At 40.7% G+C, this 16,316-nt stretch overlaps 1 protein-coding gene across 1 annotated transcript in view; it reads right to left on the reverse strand.

Moving 5' to 3' along the window:
- tacr2 (tachykinin receptor 2) overlaps positions 1 to 16,316 on the reverse strand; it is a 32,732-nt gene that overhangs the window by 6,215 nt on the left and 10,201 nt on the right. Inside the window, exon 2 of the mRNA XM_003223704.4 lies at positions 4,614 to 4,805. Within this exon, the coding sequence (XP_003223752.1) occupies positions 4,614 to 4,805 (192 nt within the window). The remainder of the gene's footprint in view (positions 1 to 4,613; positions 4,806 to 16,316) is intronic.

Here is a 16,316-nt window from a genome sequence, read left to right on the forward strand (position 1 = left end):
TGATACACTGTTTAGATCTGTATCATTTCAGGGCACAGTAATTCAATTTTACTAGCAAACCGACCCCATATATGATATATATGAACACACACACAAATTGTAATAATCAAATGTATGGGCAAACAAGAAATTTCATGATAACCTTCCATGTATATTTTAAAAATGTATGATTTGTAAGATAATATGTATTTCCCAGATCTTTGTCATGTCTCTTTACATTTGCAGGACATGCTGACACACTGTGGCCGATACACTAACATGTTGCTACACACAGTTTGGAAAGCTCTGCCCCAAGGAAATCTGCAAACGGAAACCAAGAGAACTGCCTGGTAATCATCATTGCAGCTCTTCAAAATTTCACTTTATGACCATTATATAGCATTGTTCCATGTAGCCTATGAACAGTTGGTGGAAACCTGTGTCCAAGCATCTCCGGAAATATGTTAGATGGGAATAAGGGGTGGAGGACTTGTCTATAGTTTAAATGCCCTCTGGACCCATTCCCTTCAAGGAAACTTGTCTAGTAGCTTCCAGTCAAGATCTGGAAGCTACTAGACAAGAGAAACACACACACACACACACACACACACACACACACACACACACAAAAGAAGATTAGCAAGAAATGCCTGCCCATACTAAACAGTTCTCTTCTAAAACCTCTGATCAGGTTTTGGTACAGAATGTGACCCATTTATGGAAATAAACTGCATTCTGTGAAAGAACAAGTCCCATATATCCTTGCTCAGTCACATAATTTGTAACAACTGATTTATTGGTAGTGAATAAAATAACAAATAGCCACATTTGGAATGTGTACAAACAAAGTAAGAAGAGTGATGTGAAATCCAGAAAGATATACTTGATTCCAATAATTTATTGTTTCTCCTCTTTTTTATGCGAAAAGGAATTGCAGAGATACTTTGAAAGTTCACAATAGTTAATGTTGTTATTTGTGGCAAAGGCAAGCATTTTAAACACACGGAATATTTCAAGGCATTCTTATCTCTTCTTGTGTCTGTCTCACTTCCTTCTCATTTGGACTAGAAAACACTCATGTCACCACATGTAAAGAATATTGTAATATATGAACCAGCCCTGCGGCTGTTTCTAAAGGAAGTGGTCAGATCAGGCCTGCCAGGGACAATTATCATTTTGTTTTATTAATACACTAGCTAGGGTACTCGGAGTTAATAATAATAATAATAATAATAAAACTTTATTTATAACCCGCCACCATCTCCCCGATGGGGACTCGGGGCGGCTTACATGGGGCCATGCCCAGACACCATACAATATAACAAAATAAAACAATATATCATAACACAATATAATAGTACAAAAATAATCATATACATTACAACACAAATCAGAGCAGACAGGGCGGGCCACATGAACATTTAATTAAAAACTCGGGAGAGAGAGGCATATAAATAAAGAGAACAGGGGTATAAGATGGAACAGTCCAAACAGTCCAAAGGATAAAATCCAAGGGGAGTAATCAAAAAGGTATATAACATTTACTCCCCGAAGGCACAACGAAAAAGCCATGTTTTTAGATCTTTCTTAAAAGCCAATAAGGTGGGGGCTTGCCTGATCTCAGAGGGCAATGAATTCCACAGTCGGGGGGCCACAGCAGAAAAGGCCCTCTCTCTCGTTCCCACTAGACGGGCCTGGGATAGAGGCAGTGGCGAAAGAAGGGCCTCCCCGGATGAGCGGGGAGTTGCCTGGGTTATTTGAAAAAGTCAATTTTTAATTGTAAAAAATGCATAAGGTTGTGGGTGAACTACAACTGACATCGTGCTAGGTGAACCCCAAGAAACTCCATCAGTACTTAAAGTTTGTTATTTTGGGCAAGTTTGCTGTAGATGCATCATCGGTGGGGTTCAGTGTGCTCTCTGGCTGTAGGGTAAACTACAACTTCCACTATGGTGAGTCAGTCCTCTCAAATCCCTCCAGTAAGTAGAGTTAGTCGTGGGGGTCCTGTGTGCGAAGTTTGGTCCAGGTCCATCATCAGTGGAGGTCACAGTTTCCTTGGTTGTGGGTGAACTACAACTCCCAGGAAGGAATGTCAGTTCTCCCCAAACCCCTCCAGTAAACAAATTTCAGCATATCAGGTATGTGTGCCACTTTTGTCCAGATCCATCATTGTTTGGGTTCAAAGTGCACTCTGGGTGTAAGTAAACCACAACTCCTATAATTCCTCCAGTATTTTTTGTTGGTCATGAGGGTTCTGTGTGCCAAGTGAGTTCTAGGACCATCATTGGTGGAGTTCAGAGTGCTCTCAGAAAAGTGGTCCAGGTCTATTATCAGTGGGGGGTTACAGTGATATGTCTTGATGCAGGGTGAACTACAATTTCCATCCTGTGGAGTCAGTCCCCCAACCCCCTACAGAATATTCAGTTGCTGATCAATTCCTCTGTTTGCTCTGTGCCATAGGAAAGTGTTAAGGGAGAGGCAGTGGGTGAGGTCATGCAAATTCCACACCAATGCAGAGAGAAAGGGACCCTGGGAGGTGTCTTTGGTGGAGGAAAAACAGAAAATCGAGGAGGAAATTGTCCCTGTATGAAAGGCTTCACTTCAGTATAGCATTTGTGGAGGACATTGGCAGGACTCTTGGACATGTTCATGGTGCTCTCTGTAACCTGCAATGTCCTTTGATGGGGGGACATGGGTGTCTCCTGCTCAGTGGGAACTATAGCTGTTTGTGGAGGCAGGACTTTGTCTGCAAGTGGACACCCCTGCCACATACACACATACACATTTTCACTTTTATTATGTGTGTAGATTATTTCTATTGTTAAAACTTTTACATGTCAGAAGTCACCTTATGTAGTTGCTTGTAGTAGGAAGGAGCCCCCAGTGGCATAGCGGATTAAACTACTGAGCTGCTAAACTTGCTGACCGAAAGGTCAGCGGTTCAAACCTGAGGGGTGAGGTCCCGCTGTTAGGCCCAGCTTCTGCCAACCTAGCAGTTCGAAAACATGCAAATGTGAGTAAATCACATGGCGGGAAGGTAATGGCACTCCATGAAGTTATGCCAGCCACATGACCTAGAAGTCATCTATGGACAATGCCGGCTCTTCAGCTTAGAAATGGAGATGAGCACCGGCCCCCAGAGTCGGACATGACTAGACTTAATGTCAGGGGAAAATCTTTACCTTACCTACCTATAGTAGGAAAATTGGTGCCATTTTTGGAATCAGCAGGTCAAACATATCAGAAAAAAACTAACATTTGAGACACCAAAATGTGTGTTGATCAGTGTAATAATATTGATGACGACGATGACGACGACAACAACAACAACAACAATGTCTTGAATCTTGTTGGGTAGTGACAAATGCATAGCGTTGAGTTATCTATTTGTAATAACATTGTATTCATGATTCCTGTATTCCTTTGTAGTTCAGGGGACATATGGGGACTTTGAAAGTCCTGTAATTCCCCACTCACCAGAAAGCAGCTGCTGCTACGGACAGGGTCTGTTCCCTTGTCGCTGACTGATGTTTCCATTCCTACCCGCCACCTCCATCCAGCATGAGGAGGAATTGTGACAGAAACACTGCTTCTGACTGTCACAATGGAGTATTACAATGCTCACATCATGCTAACTCAGCCTTCCAATTTACTAAACATTATTGTCTTTTCTATTGAGTCAAACTATTTCATGATATGATCAAAAATATGCTCATTCTTCCATCTGGGCTTCTGTCCTCCACTTTTAAAAAGGTAACCTGCAATGTCACAGCCAAGGGCATTGAAGGCAATTCTTTCCTTTGAAAAAAAAAATAAAGCATTCACTATGCCTTGTCTCCTTCTTTATGAATTTCTAATTTCTCTCTCCATCTGGTTCCCATCTAGGTACCAAGACACCAGTGTGGTTTGTCTAAGGACTAAGACAGATGCTGGCTTTAGCATTTTCAAACATGGGGGGTCAATTATTGGATATTTCTTCATCCAAGAAGTAACATGCATAGCATCTGGCAGAATTTCATTTTACTGACTGCTATCTCCTCCAACATTCATGTTCAGATAGTGAGTAAATGCAGACTTGTTGGCTTCAGCATGTAATTGCTTTGTTTACCACCTAGTTTGGATGATGATGGAGATAACTATGAACTTCATTTATACCCCGCCTTCCTCCCAAAATTGAGCCTCAAGATAGCTGATGTAAATCTCAGGTGAACTCAATAGTTTTTAATTTTTTGTGACATTTTGGCTGATAAAGAAATTGATTAACATGGATTTTAGCATAAATCTGCAGCATTCTTTGTTACTACATGAATACTTTTCTGTCCCTCATGTCACAATTTTTTTCCTATCAAATGCAAATAAAGACTTACATCAAATTATTAGTCTCAACTAAAGCAAACCTGTTGAATTTATGGAATTTACCGCAATGTTGCCAAACCAAATTCCCATTGTTTAAACAGGTCTACTCTTGCTGTGATTAGCAATTGGATTCTACCACAAATACTGTTTTCAGATCTTTGTACCTGTAGTGCTGAATGCAGGTTTTAAAAGATCACTTTTAAATCACATAACATTCTAGCATTTCCTATAGGAAAGAATATAAGCTGTCAAAATAGATTTCTGGCTTTAGCCCTTACGTGAGTCTTCTGTGTTCACTGTTACCCGGCCAGATAATGATACATTTGGGTGTTCCTTCATCAATGATTATTTGGGCATAAAAGAACTGGGGAAAGGCAAGTCCACAAGCCACCAGCCATATGATTCCTATGATCACTTTAGTGTTCCCAGCAGACAGTTTTCGCTTGAAGGGGTAAATTATAGCCATGTACCTGAGAGAGAAAGGAAGGTGGTGGTAGAATTATTCGCTGTAAAATAACAGTAACACATCATACAAACATTACAATGGAGACCAACCATATACTATATAAGCATCACAGGTTCAAAATATGATACTACCTAAACCTATTCTAGTATGTTTTATCACTGTACCTCTTATCCTTGTTATCCTTTTTGGAGCCTGCTCCAAAATGTTCATATACGTCTTAAAGTGAGCCACCCAGAACTGACTGCAGTCCTTCAGACAAGGCCTGATTGCTGTCAATCCACAATGACCCCTCTGAAGATCTATAGTTTGCCAAAGACACACACACACACACACACACACACACATTCAAACTTTTGAAGCATTGGATATCAATAACGGACCAGTGGCAGTTTCACCCCCTCAAAGACTTTATTGTTTCTACTTTCTAACCCTTTAATAAATTGTATCTGCTTTACTTGACTTTCTGTGTAACTTGTATCTTTCTGTGTACTATCTATCTATCTATCTATCTATCTATCTATCTATCTATCTATCTATCTATCTATCTATCTATCTAAAAATGTAATGTGCATAATTCCCATAGAGTAAACAACAAAGCCACTGGATCAAATCACACCAAATCTGGCCACAAAAGATATAGTCATCCCATCTATGTCTTTCAATAAAAAAACTAGAAAAATAAAGTCCAAATGATAGAGGACGAGGAGGAGCCGTTCTCTCCCTGGCTGCCAGTCAGAAGGGTAGGCCCCACCCCCTTTAGGCCTCGCTCACTTTGTGTCCTAGCAACTGCCTCAGCCACAATGTCTGAAGGTTCACTTAGGCTTCTTCCACACTGCCTATAACATACAGATTATCTGATTTGAACTGGATTATATGGCAGTGTAGATTCAAGGCACTTCCACGCAGCTATATAACCCAGAATGCCAAGGCACATAATCCACAGTATCTGCTTTGAACAGGATTATCATGGGTCCACACTACCATATTATCCAGTTCAATGTGGATTTTATACAGTTGTGTAGAAGGAGCCTCATATAATCCAGTTCAAAGCAAATAATACAAGATTATAAATATAATACATAAACATTACTGTGGTATACTAAAACAGAACAATACAGTCTCTAAAATCAGGACAGGAAATACAGGGGAATTCTAGATAAGAAACAATAAGGGCCAGGTAATACCTCCCAACAAACTATTCTCCCAGGGAGGAATCAGCCAGGATTTGAAACTACAAGGCCATTCAATGCTAACTGCCATCTTTCTCTGCACACCCTCCACCCCAGAGTCTTCATTGTTACTATTATTACTATTACTATTATTATTATTACAGTTATTTTAATTGGGTTACTGCGAACCACGAAAATGAATAAAACCAGGCTCCAGCATTACAAAACTCTACAACCAGGACAGTAAATAAAGAACAACACTCAGAAAACAGGGAAATATCAGATAGGAAACAATCAGGGCCAGCTAACACATCCCAACAAACGATTCCCCTAGGGAGGAAACAACCAGGCTTTGAAGCTGCAAGGCCATTCAATGCTAATCAAGATTACTAATTCCAACATTAATACTTGCTTCCACAAACAAAAACCCTCTTAGGACTATGCTACAGCAATGCGTGGCCGGGCACAGATAGCTCCTTATATACAGTAGAGTCTCACTAATCCAAGCCTCGCTTATCCAAGCCTCTGGATAATCCAAGCCATTTTTGTAGTCAATGTTTCCAATATATCGTGATATTTTGGTGCTAAATTCGTAAATACAGTAATTACAACATAACATTACTGCGTATTGAACTACTTTTTCTGTCAAATTTGTTGTATAACATGAAGTTTGGGTGCTTAATTTGTAAAATCATAACCTAATTTGATGTTTAATAGGCTTTTCCTTGATCAGTCCTTATAATCCAAGATATTCACTTATCCAAGCTTCTGCCGGCCCGTTTACCTTGGATTAGTGAGACTCTACTGTATATGAAAACCGTATAAATGTCTTTATAAAATGTATCAAAATGTAGCCCGGAGACAGTCCCCTTTCCATAACGCCACTGAGATAATTCCCTGGGAAAAGGAAGGTTGGGCAAATCCCTCTGACTCTTTGTCAGTCAGGCAATCATCAAAATCCATTGTTCATATTCCAGAGATAGGTAGTTTCCTGTGTCAGCCCATATGAGCTCAGAACTATTTGTCTAGTTAAATGGTTCACTTGAGGCTGAGAGATTGCTAACTGTAGAAACAAGCTCAGAGTATGTATATTTGTTAAATCCCTTTACTGACAGCCCAGACCTTGATTGCCAGGATTTTGTCCCAGGAGCCTCGCACCTTTGTCCTCGCAAGCTCCTACCTTTGTCAATACAGAATTGGATAGTTGAGCCAATCAAAAGCTCATTATAATTTCTTTGACATTGTCTTTGTGGATGACGCCCCCTCCTAGGGGGGCATCACAACAGCTAATTAGTCTCTCGTCTGACCAATCTCTTGCCATCATTTCCCCGCCAGAGGGAATCCCAGCCTGGATGCGATGACATCAGTGAGACTTCTGGCCAATCAGGGCACGGATCTTGACTGGCCCCCTTTCTGGCCAATCAGGGGAGCGAGCTGGAGTTTTGAATAGCTGTCAAACAGTATAAGATGTTGTGCTTTCTCTGTATGTTTTATATGTGTATTGTTGAAGTAACTGCTTGTACTTGTATCTCTTTTGGCTGAATTGAAAAACCTCTGTGGCTTGTCTTCAACCTGCTGAGTATTTATCTCCTGGCCCATTAAGTTTAGTATACACTTGCCAGGCACAGATCCTTTTATCCGCAGTCCTAGTTATCCACCTCATGTCTAGCACTGGATACAGTAGTACTGTTATGTTTCTTGGAAATTTTGATTCTGTTAATACATGCTTAAATATAATTTGCCTTCATTGCTGCAGCATCATGTTCGACAATAATCCCAAGGTCCATTTCACATCAGCCTCGGTTTCTAAAACAATTTTCTTACAGGTAATGTAAGAGAAATAAGAGTAATAAAAAACAGCAATGTACATTGCAGCTTCCAGTAGCCTTAGCTAGCAGAGCTAGTTGTAAGGAATGCTGTGAACTGTAATTGGAGGGCTGCCTTATTCCCAGTTTTGCTGTAGGGAATACATTGGCTCCAACTGGGACCAGCCCTTGCATTTAGGCTCTAGCGTGGAAGTATCCTTTTGTCACCAAGCCTTTGGCATGTAGAAGGACATACTTGTGTAGCATCATTGTTTTCAGTAGCTCAGGTCCAAATATGACAAATCTGAAACCAATCAGTTATAAACAAATTCCCTAGTATAAATCCCTTACTAATTTATAATGTATTTGGTGAAGATGAATCTGGTAGAGACCGCTTATTATTGCACTACCTTCACATCTGTGTTGCGTTGATGCTCCCTGGCTCCATTACTCCTGAAGGAACCTGAGGACGACATCAGGATAAAGGAGAAAGCTCACTTGCACATATAACTTTGTCCTTCACATATTTTGGTGCCATGATGTCTCCTGCTTCCACTGCCGAAAGTTTGCCTCATTTTTATACTACTGTCAAGTAAATTCAGCTCCGCAAGGACCAAGGGCTTGGGGGCCCAGTGTGTTAAGCTCTAAAAGACTGAATAAGACACAGACGGGTTGAAGGCAAAGAATAGAGGTGTTTATTCACCTTGGCCAAATTGGATGTCAGCAGAGTCTGTGCTCCAAAAACTGACATGAGTGCAATTGTGAATATACAAATTTATTCATAGCTCTTTGAAAGCTATTCAAAACAAAGAGACTTTGCCACTCCAGATGTTGATTGGTCCAGACTGGCACCAGCTAGGATCCACTCATTGATTGGTTTCATAGCGCTATTGTTGACATTGATTGGCTTGCAGTGTAGTGAGAAATTTAATAAACTGTCATTGTTTGATTTTCAGTCTGGTGGTTTCTGCCCATGGAAGGGGTGTCGGAGGAAAGGAATGCGAGCTTGGTTGGAATTAATGGGATTGATGGTTCTGTTCCTATCTGTCCAGGATAGGAAAATGGGTTTCAGTTAGTCACACAATGGGTGACAGGGGTGTTGACATAGATCCAATGGACCCAGGGAGGGGTGGTCGGATCTTGCAATTGGGATGAAGAAATGTTCACAGGGATAAAGTCAGATAACATCTGGGAAAAGTCCAGTGTCTCTTCTTACATCCATTATAGAACTGGGGGGTGGAGTGTATTGTGAGAGGATTATGTTTTTTCCTAGGCTAAATTGTAGGGCATTCCCTGCAGATGTGGGTCGTGCCTTTGTGAACTTGATGGGTTCACTGGGAAGTTGCCTGAAACTGGGGGAAAGGTCATTGCGGACTCCTGTTTTTGAGTGCCCTCGGAGTTGGGGTTTTGGGGTCTGTTTTGGGGTTCAGACTTTTGACAACACTACTCATACTACTCAGTCATAGCACTATAATCCTACTTTCACAACTGCATTCTAGGGAATCTGAGGATTTGTAGCCAAAGGAAACACTAGAATTCTTTGGCAGGGAATTTTAAATAGCCCTACATAAATTACAAATCCCAGAATTTCCCATTATGAGACCATGGCAATTGAAGTAATGTCATAGGGCTATAACTGAATTGTATGAAAGCTGCTATTCCAGCAGCTTCTACATATCAGCCACACTGTATGAAGTAACACATGATTCACCAGACCTTCGTCACAAACATTGAATTCAATTTGACATTTTCCATAGATGCTTTGTCATGTTTTCTCACTCTGTTTTAGGTCAGAAGTTTCTTAGGCTCATCTAGCATCTCTGTGAGACAAAGTCAAACCTAACTGTTAATAGGAATGCCCTTTGAAATTTTGTTTTTGCTTGTTTTTTTTAAAGCTAACATTGGTCTGTATTTTAGCATGAACTTTATGTGTTTATTTAATAATGGGAATTGCATGAGTCACTTTCCTTTTTCCCGTAAGCTCTCTCCAGCTCTTGTGCCTTGATGTTTGAAAGCCTTGTTGTTGTTGTACTTTTTATCTTATACCTGTGCTGAACAGTCACATCAAATTGCTTACAGAGACATTTCCAGGATGGAAATGTACTATGTACTATGTGATATACTGTGAGGTACTATGCTACATGAAAAATCTTGGTGTCAAAGTTTTGACATTACTAGTTTTTACATAATTGATAGTGTTTGCTCATTTATACACAATTCAGGGCTTTGTATTGCAGAGAAAACCATGTATCGTTAGTTATAAGGTCATATGGAAGAGTATGATACAATGTAAGATAAATATTTTAATAAAATAAATACAATGTTCCTATAGTACCTATAGTTACTTTGTGCCTCCAAACAGTAAGTTCGATGAAATACTAATTCTGTACATTTTGTTCCATGGTAACATAACTTTGAGTCAAGACATCATAGGGTGTAGGGCAGTGGTTCTCAACCTGGGTCCCCAGATGTTTTTGGCCTACAACTTCCAGAAATCCCAGCCAATTTACCAGCTGTTAGGATTTCTGGGAGCTGAAGGTCAAAAACATCTGGGGACCCCAGGTTGAGAACCATTGGTGTAGGGTTAATGAGTCCTCAGGTGCATTTACATTCAAAATTAAAGAAGTCTGACACTACTTTGATTGCATGGCTCACTGTCATGGAATCATGGGAGTTGTAGTTTTGTTAAGTCTTTAGTCTTCTCTACTAAAGTGCGCTGGAATCTCATCAAACTACAACTCCCATGATTCCATAGAATTGAGCCTTGGCAGATGAAGTATGTCAAACTGCATTCGTTTTACAGTGTACATGCATCCTTGGAGTCTAATCTGACCTAGGACCCATTCATGCTACAGAATTATAGCACTTTTATTCAACTCACAACATTGTGTGATAGGGGCTTATTACCAAAGGCGACAGTCCTGTTTCTCTGCCAGTTTCTACTTCCACAGGATAAATAATAATAATAATAATAATAATAATAATAATAATAATAATAATAATAATAATTTATTTATATCCCACCACCATCTCCCAGAAGGACTCAGGGTAGCTTACAAAATAGCACACAAAGATGCCATACATAAAATACATAATACATAAAATACATCAACATAAAAATGATATTAACATTACATAAACCAGAGATATAAATTGGATAAAACAATCTTTATTAAAACAGAATCGGTTAAAAGATCGCACCACAAAATCCACAACAGCATACTGATACTGTGAACATAATAACTGAAGCAGAGCCATCAATAAAGAAATTATAAAACATTTGCTGCTTACCAGAAGAAGGGTTACTGAAACTGGGATAAAACCCGGGAACCAGTTGTAAACGGCTATATTACCACCTACTCCAGTCAATAACCAGCTACTCAGGATCTACACTATTGATTCTAAACCTGTGGAGTCCTGAGGAATCCTTCCAGAACTGCAGAGACTCTGAATCGGTTTGCCTTTAAGCCAATTAAATCCTTTTAGGACTGCAGAGACTTATATCATCATGTTTGATTTATAATATTGAGTAAGATACTTTTGCGTTACATACCATAGGACTGAGCATTGATTTTGTGAATGTAATATGTATATGATGCTCTAATATACATATTGTGTACTACTTATAATTCTGTAGTGTGAATGAGTCCTTTACACCAATTTACACCAAGGATGAAAATGGATTTCATTTCCCACCAGCCCTAGGTAGAACAGCCAATGTTAAAAAGCAAGAGAAGATACAATCAAAGAACAATGGAAGAGTTGCTGTCTTATACACAGTCTTTGGGAGTATTATCATTTTTGCACAATGATTAACAGTTGACGACATTTGAACATTTTGTCAAATACATGATATTTGTTTCTAATTACTTTCTTTTCCATAGGAGAGTTTTGGGATCCCAAGATCTCACTTGATAGAGTTTTTTTTTTAAACTTATGTTTGTCCAATGTTTAGAACATAAAAAGTACATTGAAAGATATCTTTTTTTTCTGGCAGCACTCTTGACTCTTAAAAAGCTCCATGACAAGTAGAAATTTAGCAGGCAAACCTCCCCTCATTATTGTAACTTCATTCCAAAAAAGTCTGAGTGGAATCAGAGAGAGAAAGAGAGAGAGAGAGAATTAACTGGCAGCCCTAATCCAAACAACAAGAAGTTGTGGTGTGTTTTTGTAGATTTATCCAAGGAAGATTAATTGAGCCTATCCGTTTTCTTCATAAAGAATTTATGACTTTCATAACTGCATGCAAGGTAGAAATTTCAAGAATTCAATCAACATAGCCACATGTCCACAGTACCATATATTTTAAAAGCACCGGATCCTGTCTGATCTTCGCAGCTAAGGCCCCTTCCACGCAGCTGAAGAAAATCCCACAATATCTGCTTTGAACTGGGATATATGGCAGTGTGGACTCAGATAACCCAGTTCAAAGCAGATATTGTGAGATTTTCTGCCTTGATACTCTGGTTATATGGCTGTGTGTGAGTAGATCAATAGGTACCACTTCAGGGGAAAGGTAACAGCACTCCATGCTGTCATATTGGCCACATGACCTTGGAGACAACACTGGCTCTTCGGCTTAGAAATGGAGATGAGCCCCAACCCCCAGAGTCGGATACAACTGGACTTAATATCAGGGGAAAACCTTTACCTTTACCTTACATATCTTCATAAGATTGGTATGGGCCAATTTTATCCTCTGAAGTCCACTGCAATTTCGATGGGATCAGAAAATATCTCAGTAATTACTCAATGCAAGCTTTTAAAAAATCCATCTGAATGAAGTTAAACCTTGGTAAACTTAATTTAGATATTGTTGAGAAATAGCTGTTTTAGTAGAATATTGTCACAACTTTCATACTTGTGACATTTATTCTGACTTTTATGACAAAGGTTGTTTCTGGGGAAATTGGCAGGCTATTGCTAAAACTTCCCTCTCTAGCAAGGGGAAAGGAACCTACTTTGCATTGTTCTGAGTCACTGCCTTTAAATGAGATGACAATGAAAAGAGACTCAATGCAAAGATAAACAAACACTTTAAAGTTTAAAAATAGAAAGATCAAAGGCATTTGTAAAGCTTGCTGGAAATAATATGTGCCCAGGAAATAGGATTTTCCAGAAATCATCAACACAATAGAAACTTATTTAGTAGGCACTATGCAATAGAAACCACCTTTTTCTTCATTTGGCAGGCACAGTTCTCACAGTTAGATTTTAATTTAACAGAATATCCTCTGTTAGTGTGTTTAGTATGTTACGGAATTTTAAAGGAAGTCCCTTATCTTCTTGGTCTGCCCTCTGAGAAAAATGTAGCAAAAACAACCAACCTGCTAGATGGATAAGGCAGCGTTTCTGTCAGGACTAGTCAAAATTATTTGCTGCTTCATGCAAATGACAAAATGTCAAATGTCACCACTCCCAATGTCATTCCATCATACTTGAGGAAATACTTAAATTTGGACGTTCTAAGCCAAAAGCTATGTATTTCTGGCTTCCAACAAAAAGGAATATTTGGGGGACTTAGAAAAAAAATGATGTTCCCATAGCTGCCATCTTTGAATATTAATGGTAGAGAATGTCCTGTTTTCTGTGCCATGAAGAAAGTTCTCTTGCTCTTTTACAGGACTTTGTAAGTTGTTAAAAGCAATGTTTTCTAACTTTAGCCTTCTGCGTCTACAGAGTTGTTTATTCAACTCCTAAGCTCCCTGTCAGATGCTGTTCACATGGGGACATAAAAAGAGCACTGCTGGATTAAGCCAAAACCCTCTAGTCTAACGCCTGCTTCTCAAAGTATTGCTCTACCTTTTTACACACAAACTATTACAATCTATACAAGTATTAGTAACTCAGCAATAGATTGCTGTCCTGTATCAAATCATTCAGTGTTAAATCATAAATTAGGATCAATATCTAATTCATCTGTGTTACTAATACTTGAGTAGGTTTTAATCCTTTGTTTCAATAGACCAATATTCCAATGGTATTAGAGTTGAGCAATCCGAGTAAACAGTGAACTGTTTCGTGTCCTGGCTTTCGGTGTGGGCCCCGATCCATCTTTGGGAGCCGCCCAAATATGGGAGGGAAGATATCTGTTTTTGCTCTGGGGCTGCTGAAAGATCTGTTTTCTATCGGCCCATTATGGGCGGGGGCAGCTTCCCTAGTTCCCCTTCCTGTCATTTTAGGCATTTAAGCTGTTTGTTTCTACTCTAGAGGAGACGCTTGGCTGCAGGCACGTGCACACGCTTTAAGAAGGCTTCTTACCAGTTTCTAATCTGGAGGAGAGGTGCTCGGCTACAGGCAGGTGCATGATTTAGGGAGGCTTGTTGTTCTTAAGGCTGTTTTTTCTACTCTAGAGGAGAGACACTCGGTTGCAGGAGAGGCAGGAGTGCATGCTTTCTCAGTCTCAACAGCACAAGCACACCACACATCTTTCCAAGAGGCATTTTAAGGAGGCCCAGGGAAGGGCTATGACCTGTAGCGCAGTAGAGCTATCATCCCTGGACTACCTTAAAAATCCCCTGTGTTTTCAGTGCCTGCAATCTCATTTCTGCTTGCCAATTTTTCTTCCTTAAAGCTGTTTCTACTTCTACTCTAGTGGAGAGGTAAGCTTCTCCTTTAGTTTACTGGGATTACTATTATTAATAATTATGATCTTTTAGAAGTATTTTCTAAAGGAGAGGAAGGGAAGGAGAAAAAGAAGGTAAAAGAGTGACTGTCTCCAAGACCACAAACGCATGCACGCGCACCCCACCCATCGTCTTTCAGGTCCCCAACTCCCCATCAGTCCCACTAAAAAAAAATAATCAGGAAAATAAAGGAAAATCTAAATGATTCAACTATGATGCCAAATAGGGGAAGAGGAGCTGGAATCGACTCTCACTTGCTGTGATGTCTCATGGGCCATGTAGTCCCGTTCCTAGTACTATTGTGGCAGATGAAGAGGAAAACTTGGGTTTTCCACCGTTTCAGCCAGAATTGGAGCCCTTGCACCTGCAAGATGTTTGGCCACAAGACGTCAGCCAAACAAGCCTTGAGCAGAAATCTCCCCCATTTTCTCGCCGGGATTATTATAATCAAGATAGAAGCGCTCGGGAGGCGACTCGCAGGAGCGCCAGGATAGCTGCCAGACAATTAGCTGATTAAGTCTGTTTCCCTTGGGAAACTTTAAGGAGTCATGCATCTGGACACAGTATGGGTTTCGTTTCTTGTTCCCAGGGAAAGTGTTCCTTGGCGGGAAAACAAGATCCTATATAGGTGTTTGTCCGCAAAGAAATCCTTGCGGAGTCAATTCGTCAGCTGGAGGAGTGAGATCGTGTGTAGACTTCGTACTCCAGTTCCCTGTTTCCCGGATCAAGTTTCCAGCCTTGCCTTGTCCCGCGTTTACCACGGACCTTGTATTTGCTCTTGTTGCCTTGTTTCGAGTCTTGTTCTAGCCAAGTATCAAGTTTGCTTCCAGCCTATTTGCCAAGTTTCTATGGATTTAAGGACCTTGTCTTCTCCCCACACTTTGCTTGGCAAAGTGTGTGTTTCGGTTATTGGATTATAACTTTGGACTTTAATATCACATATTGGACATTATTTTCCTGGACTATATTTGACCTTTCCTGAAAGGTCTACTTCTGAACTATATTCTACACTTGTTTTTATTGACTTTATATATTTTCTTAATAAAGATATTAGATCGATTCTGGTCTCTGCGCATGGTTATTGGTGCTCTGCAGCCTGGGTCCTGACAGTTTGACTCCGCCAACCTAAGCACCAATTAACCTAAAACCAGAATGTCTACAGGAACCGGGGCAGAAGACCAACCGCTCAGCTACACCATTTCCAAGGAAGAATTCGACAGAATCCGAGATACTCTCCGAACACAGGAGGGTGAAATTCTGGGCTTGAAGGAACGTGGAGCGCGCCTCCCTGCCCTAGCGCTTCCAACTAAATTTTCTGGAGAAGCCTCCAAGGTTCATGTTTTCCGTCGCCAGTGCCAGGCGTACATAGAAGCCCGCCAAGCTGAATTTCCCCACGAAGATGTCAAAGTGGCGTGGATTTACAGTCTCCTAGATGGGCCTGCGGCCAATTGGGCGACGGCGCTGTATGATGCGGGTTCCACGCACCTAAACTCCGCACAAGGGTTCTTGAACCACCTTAGGAGGACCTGGGGAATCGAGGACAACGAGGAGGCGGCCGGCCATAAACTCCGGCGACTCCTTCAAGGGGACAGGCCGTTGTCCCGGTACATAGCCGAGTTCCGGGTGCTGGCTCAGAACACCGGTTGGAACGATATCGCCCTTAGAGGGCAGTTTCGTGAGGGCCTTAACTTCGAGATGCAGGAAGAAATTTCTAAGGTGGATCCTCCAGAGACTCTTGAGAGACTCATTAATCATTGTCTACGAGCCGAGGTCCTGCTTGCCAACAAAAAACAGTGGCTCCGAGGTCAGAGTGGAAGAGCCAGGGTGAGACCCCCCGCTTCTACCAGCATTCAGCCGCGACCAGTATGGAAATCCCCACCGCCAGCCCCAACCCCCATGGGAAGCGAGGAAGAAC

Source organism: Anolis carolinensis, chromosome 3, assembly GCF_035594765.1.
Source record: "Anolis carolinensis isolate JA03-04 chromosome 3, rAnoCar3.1.pri, whole genome shotgun sequence".
Classification (NCBI taxonomy): domain Eukaryota; kingdom Metazoa; phylum Chordata; class Lepidosauria; order Squamata; family Dactyloidae; genus Anolis; species Anolis carolinensis.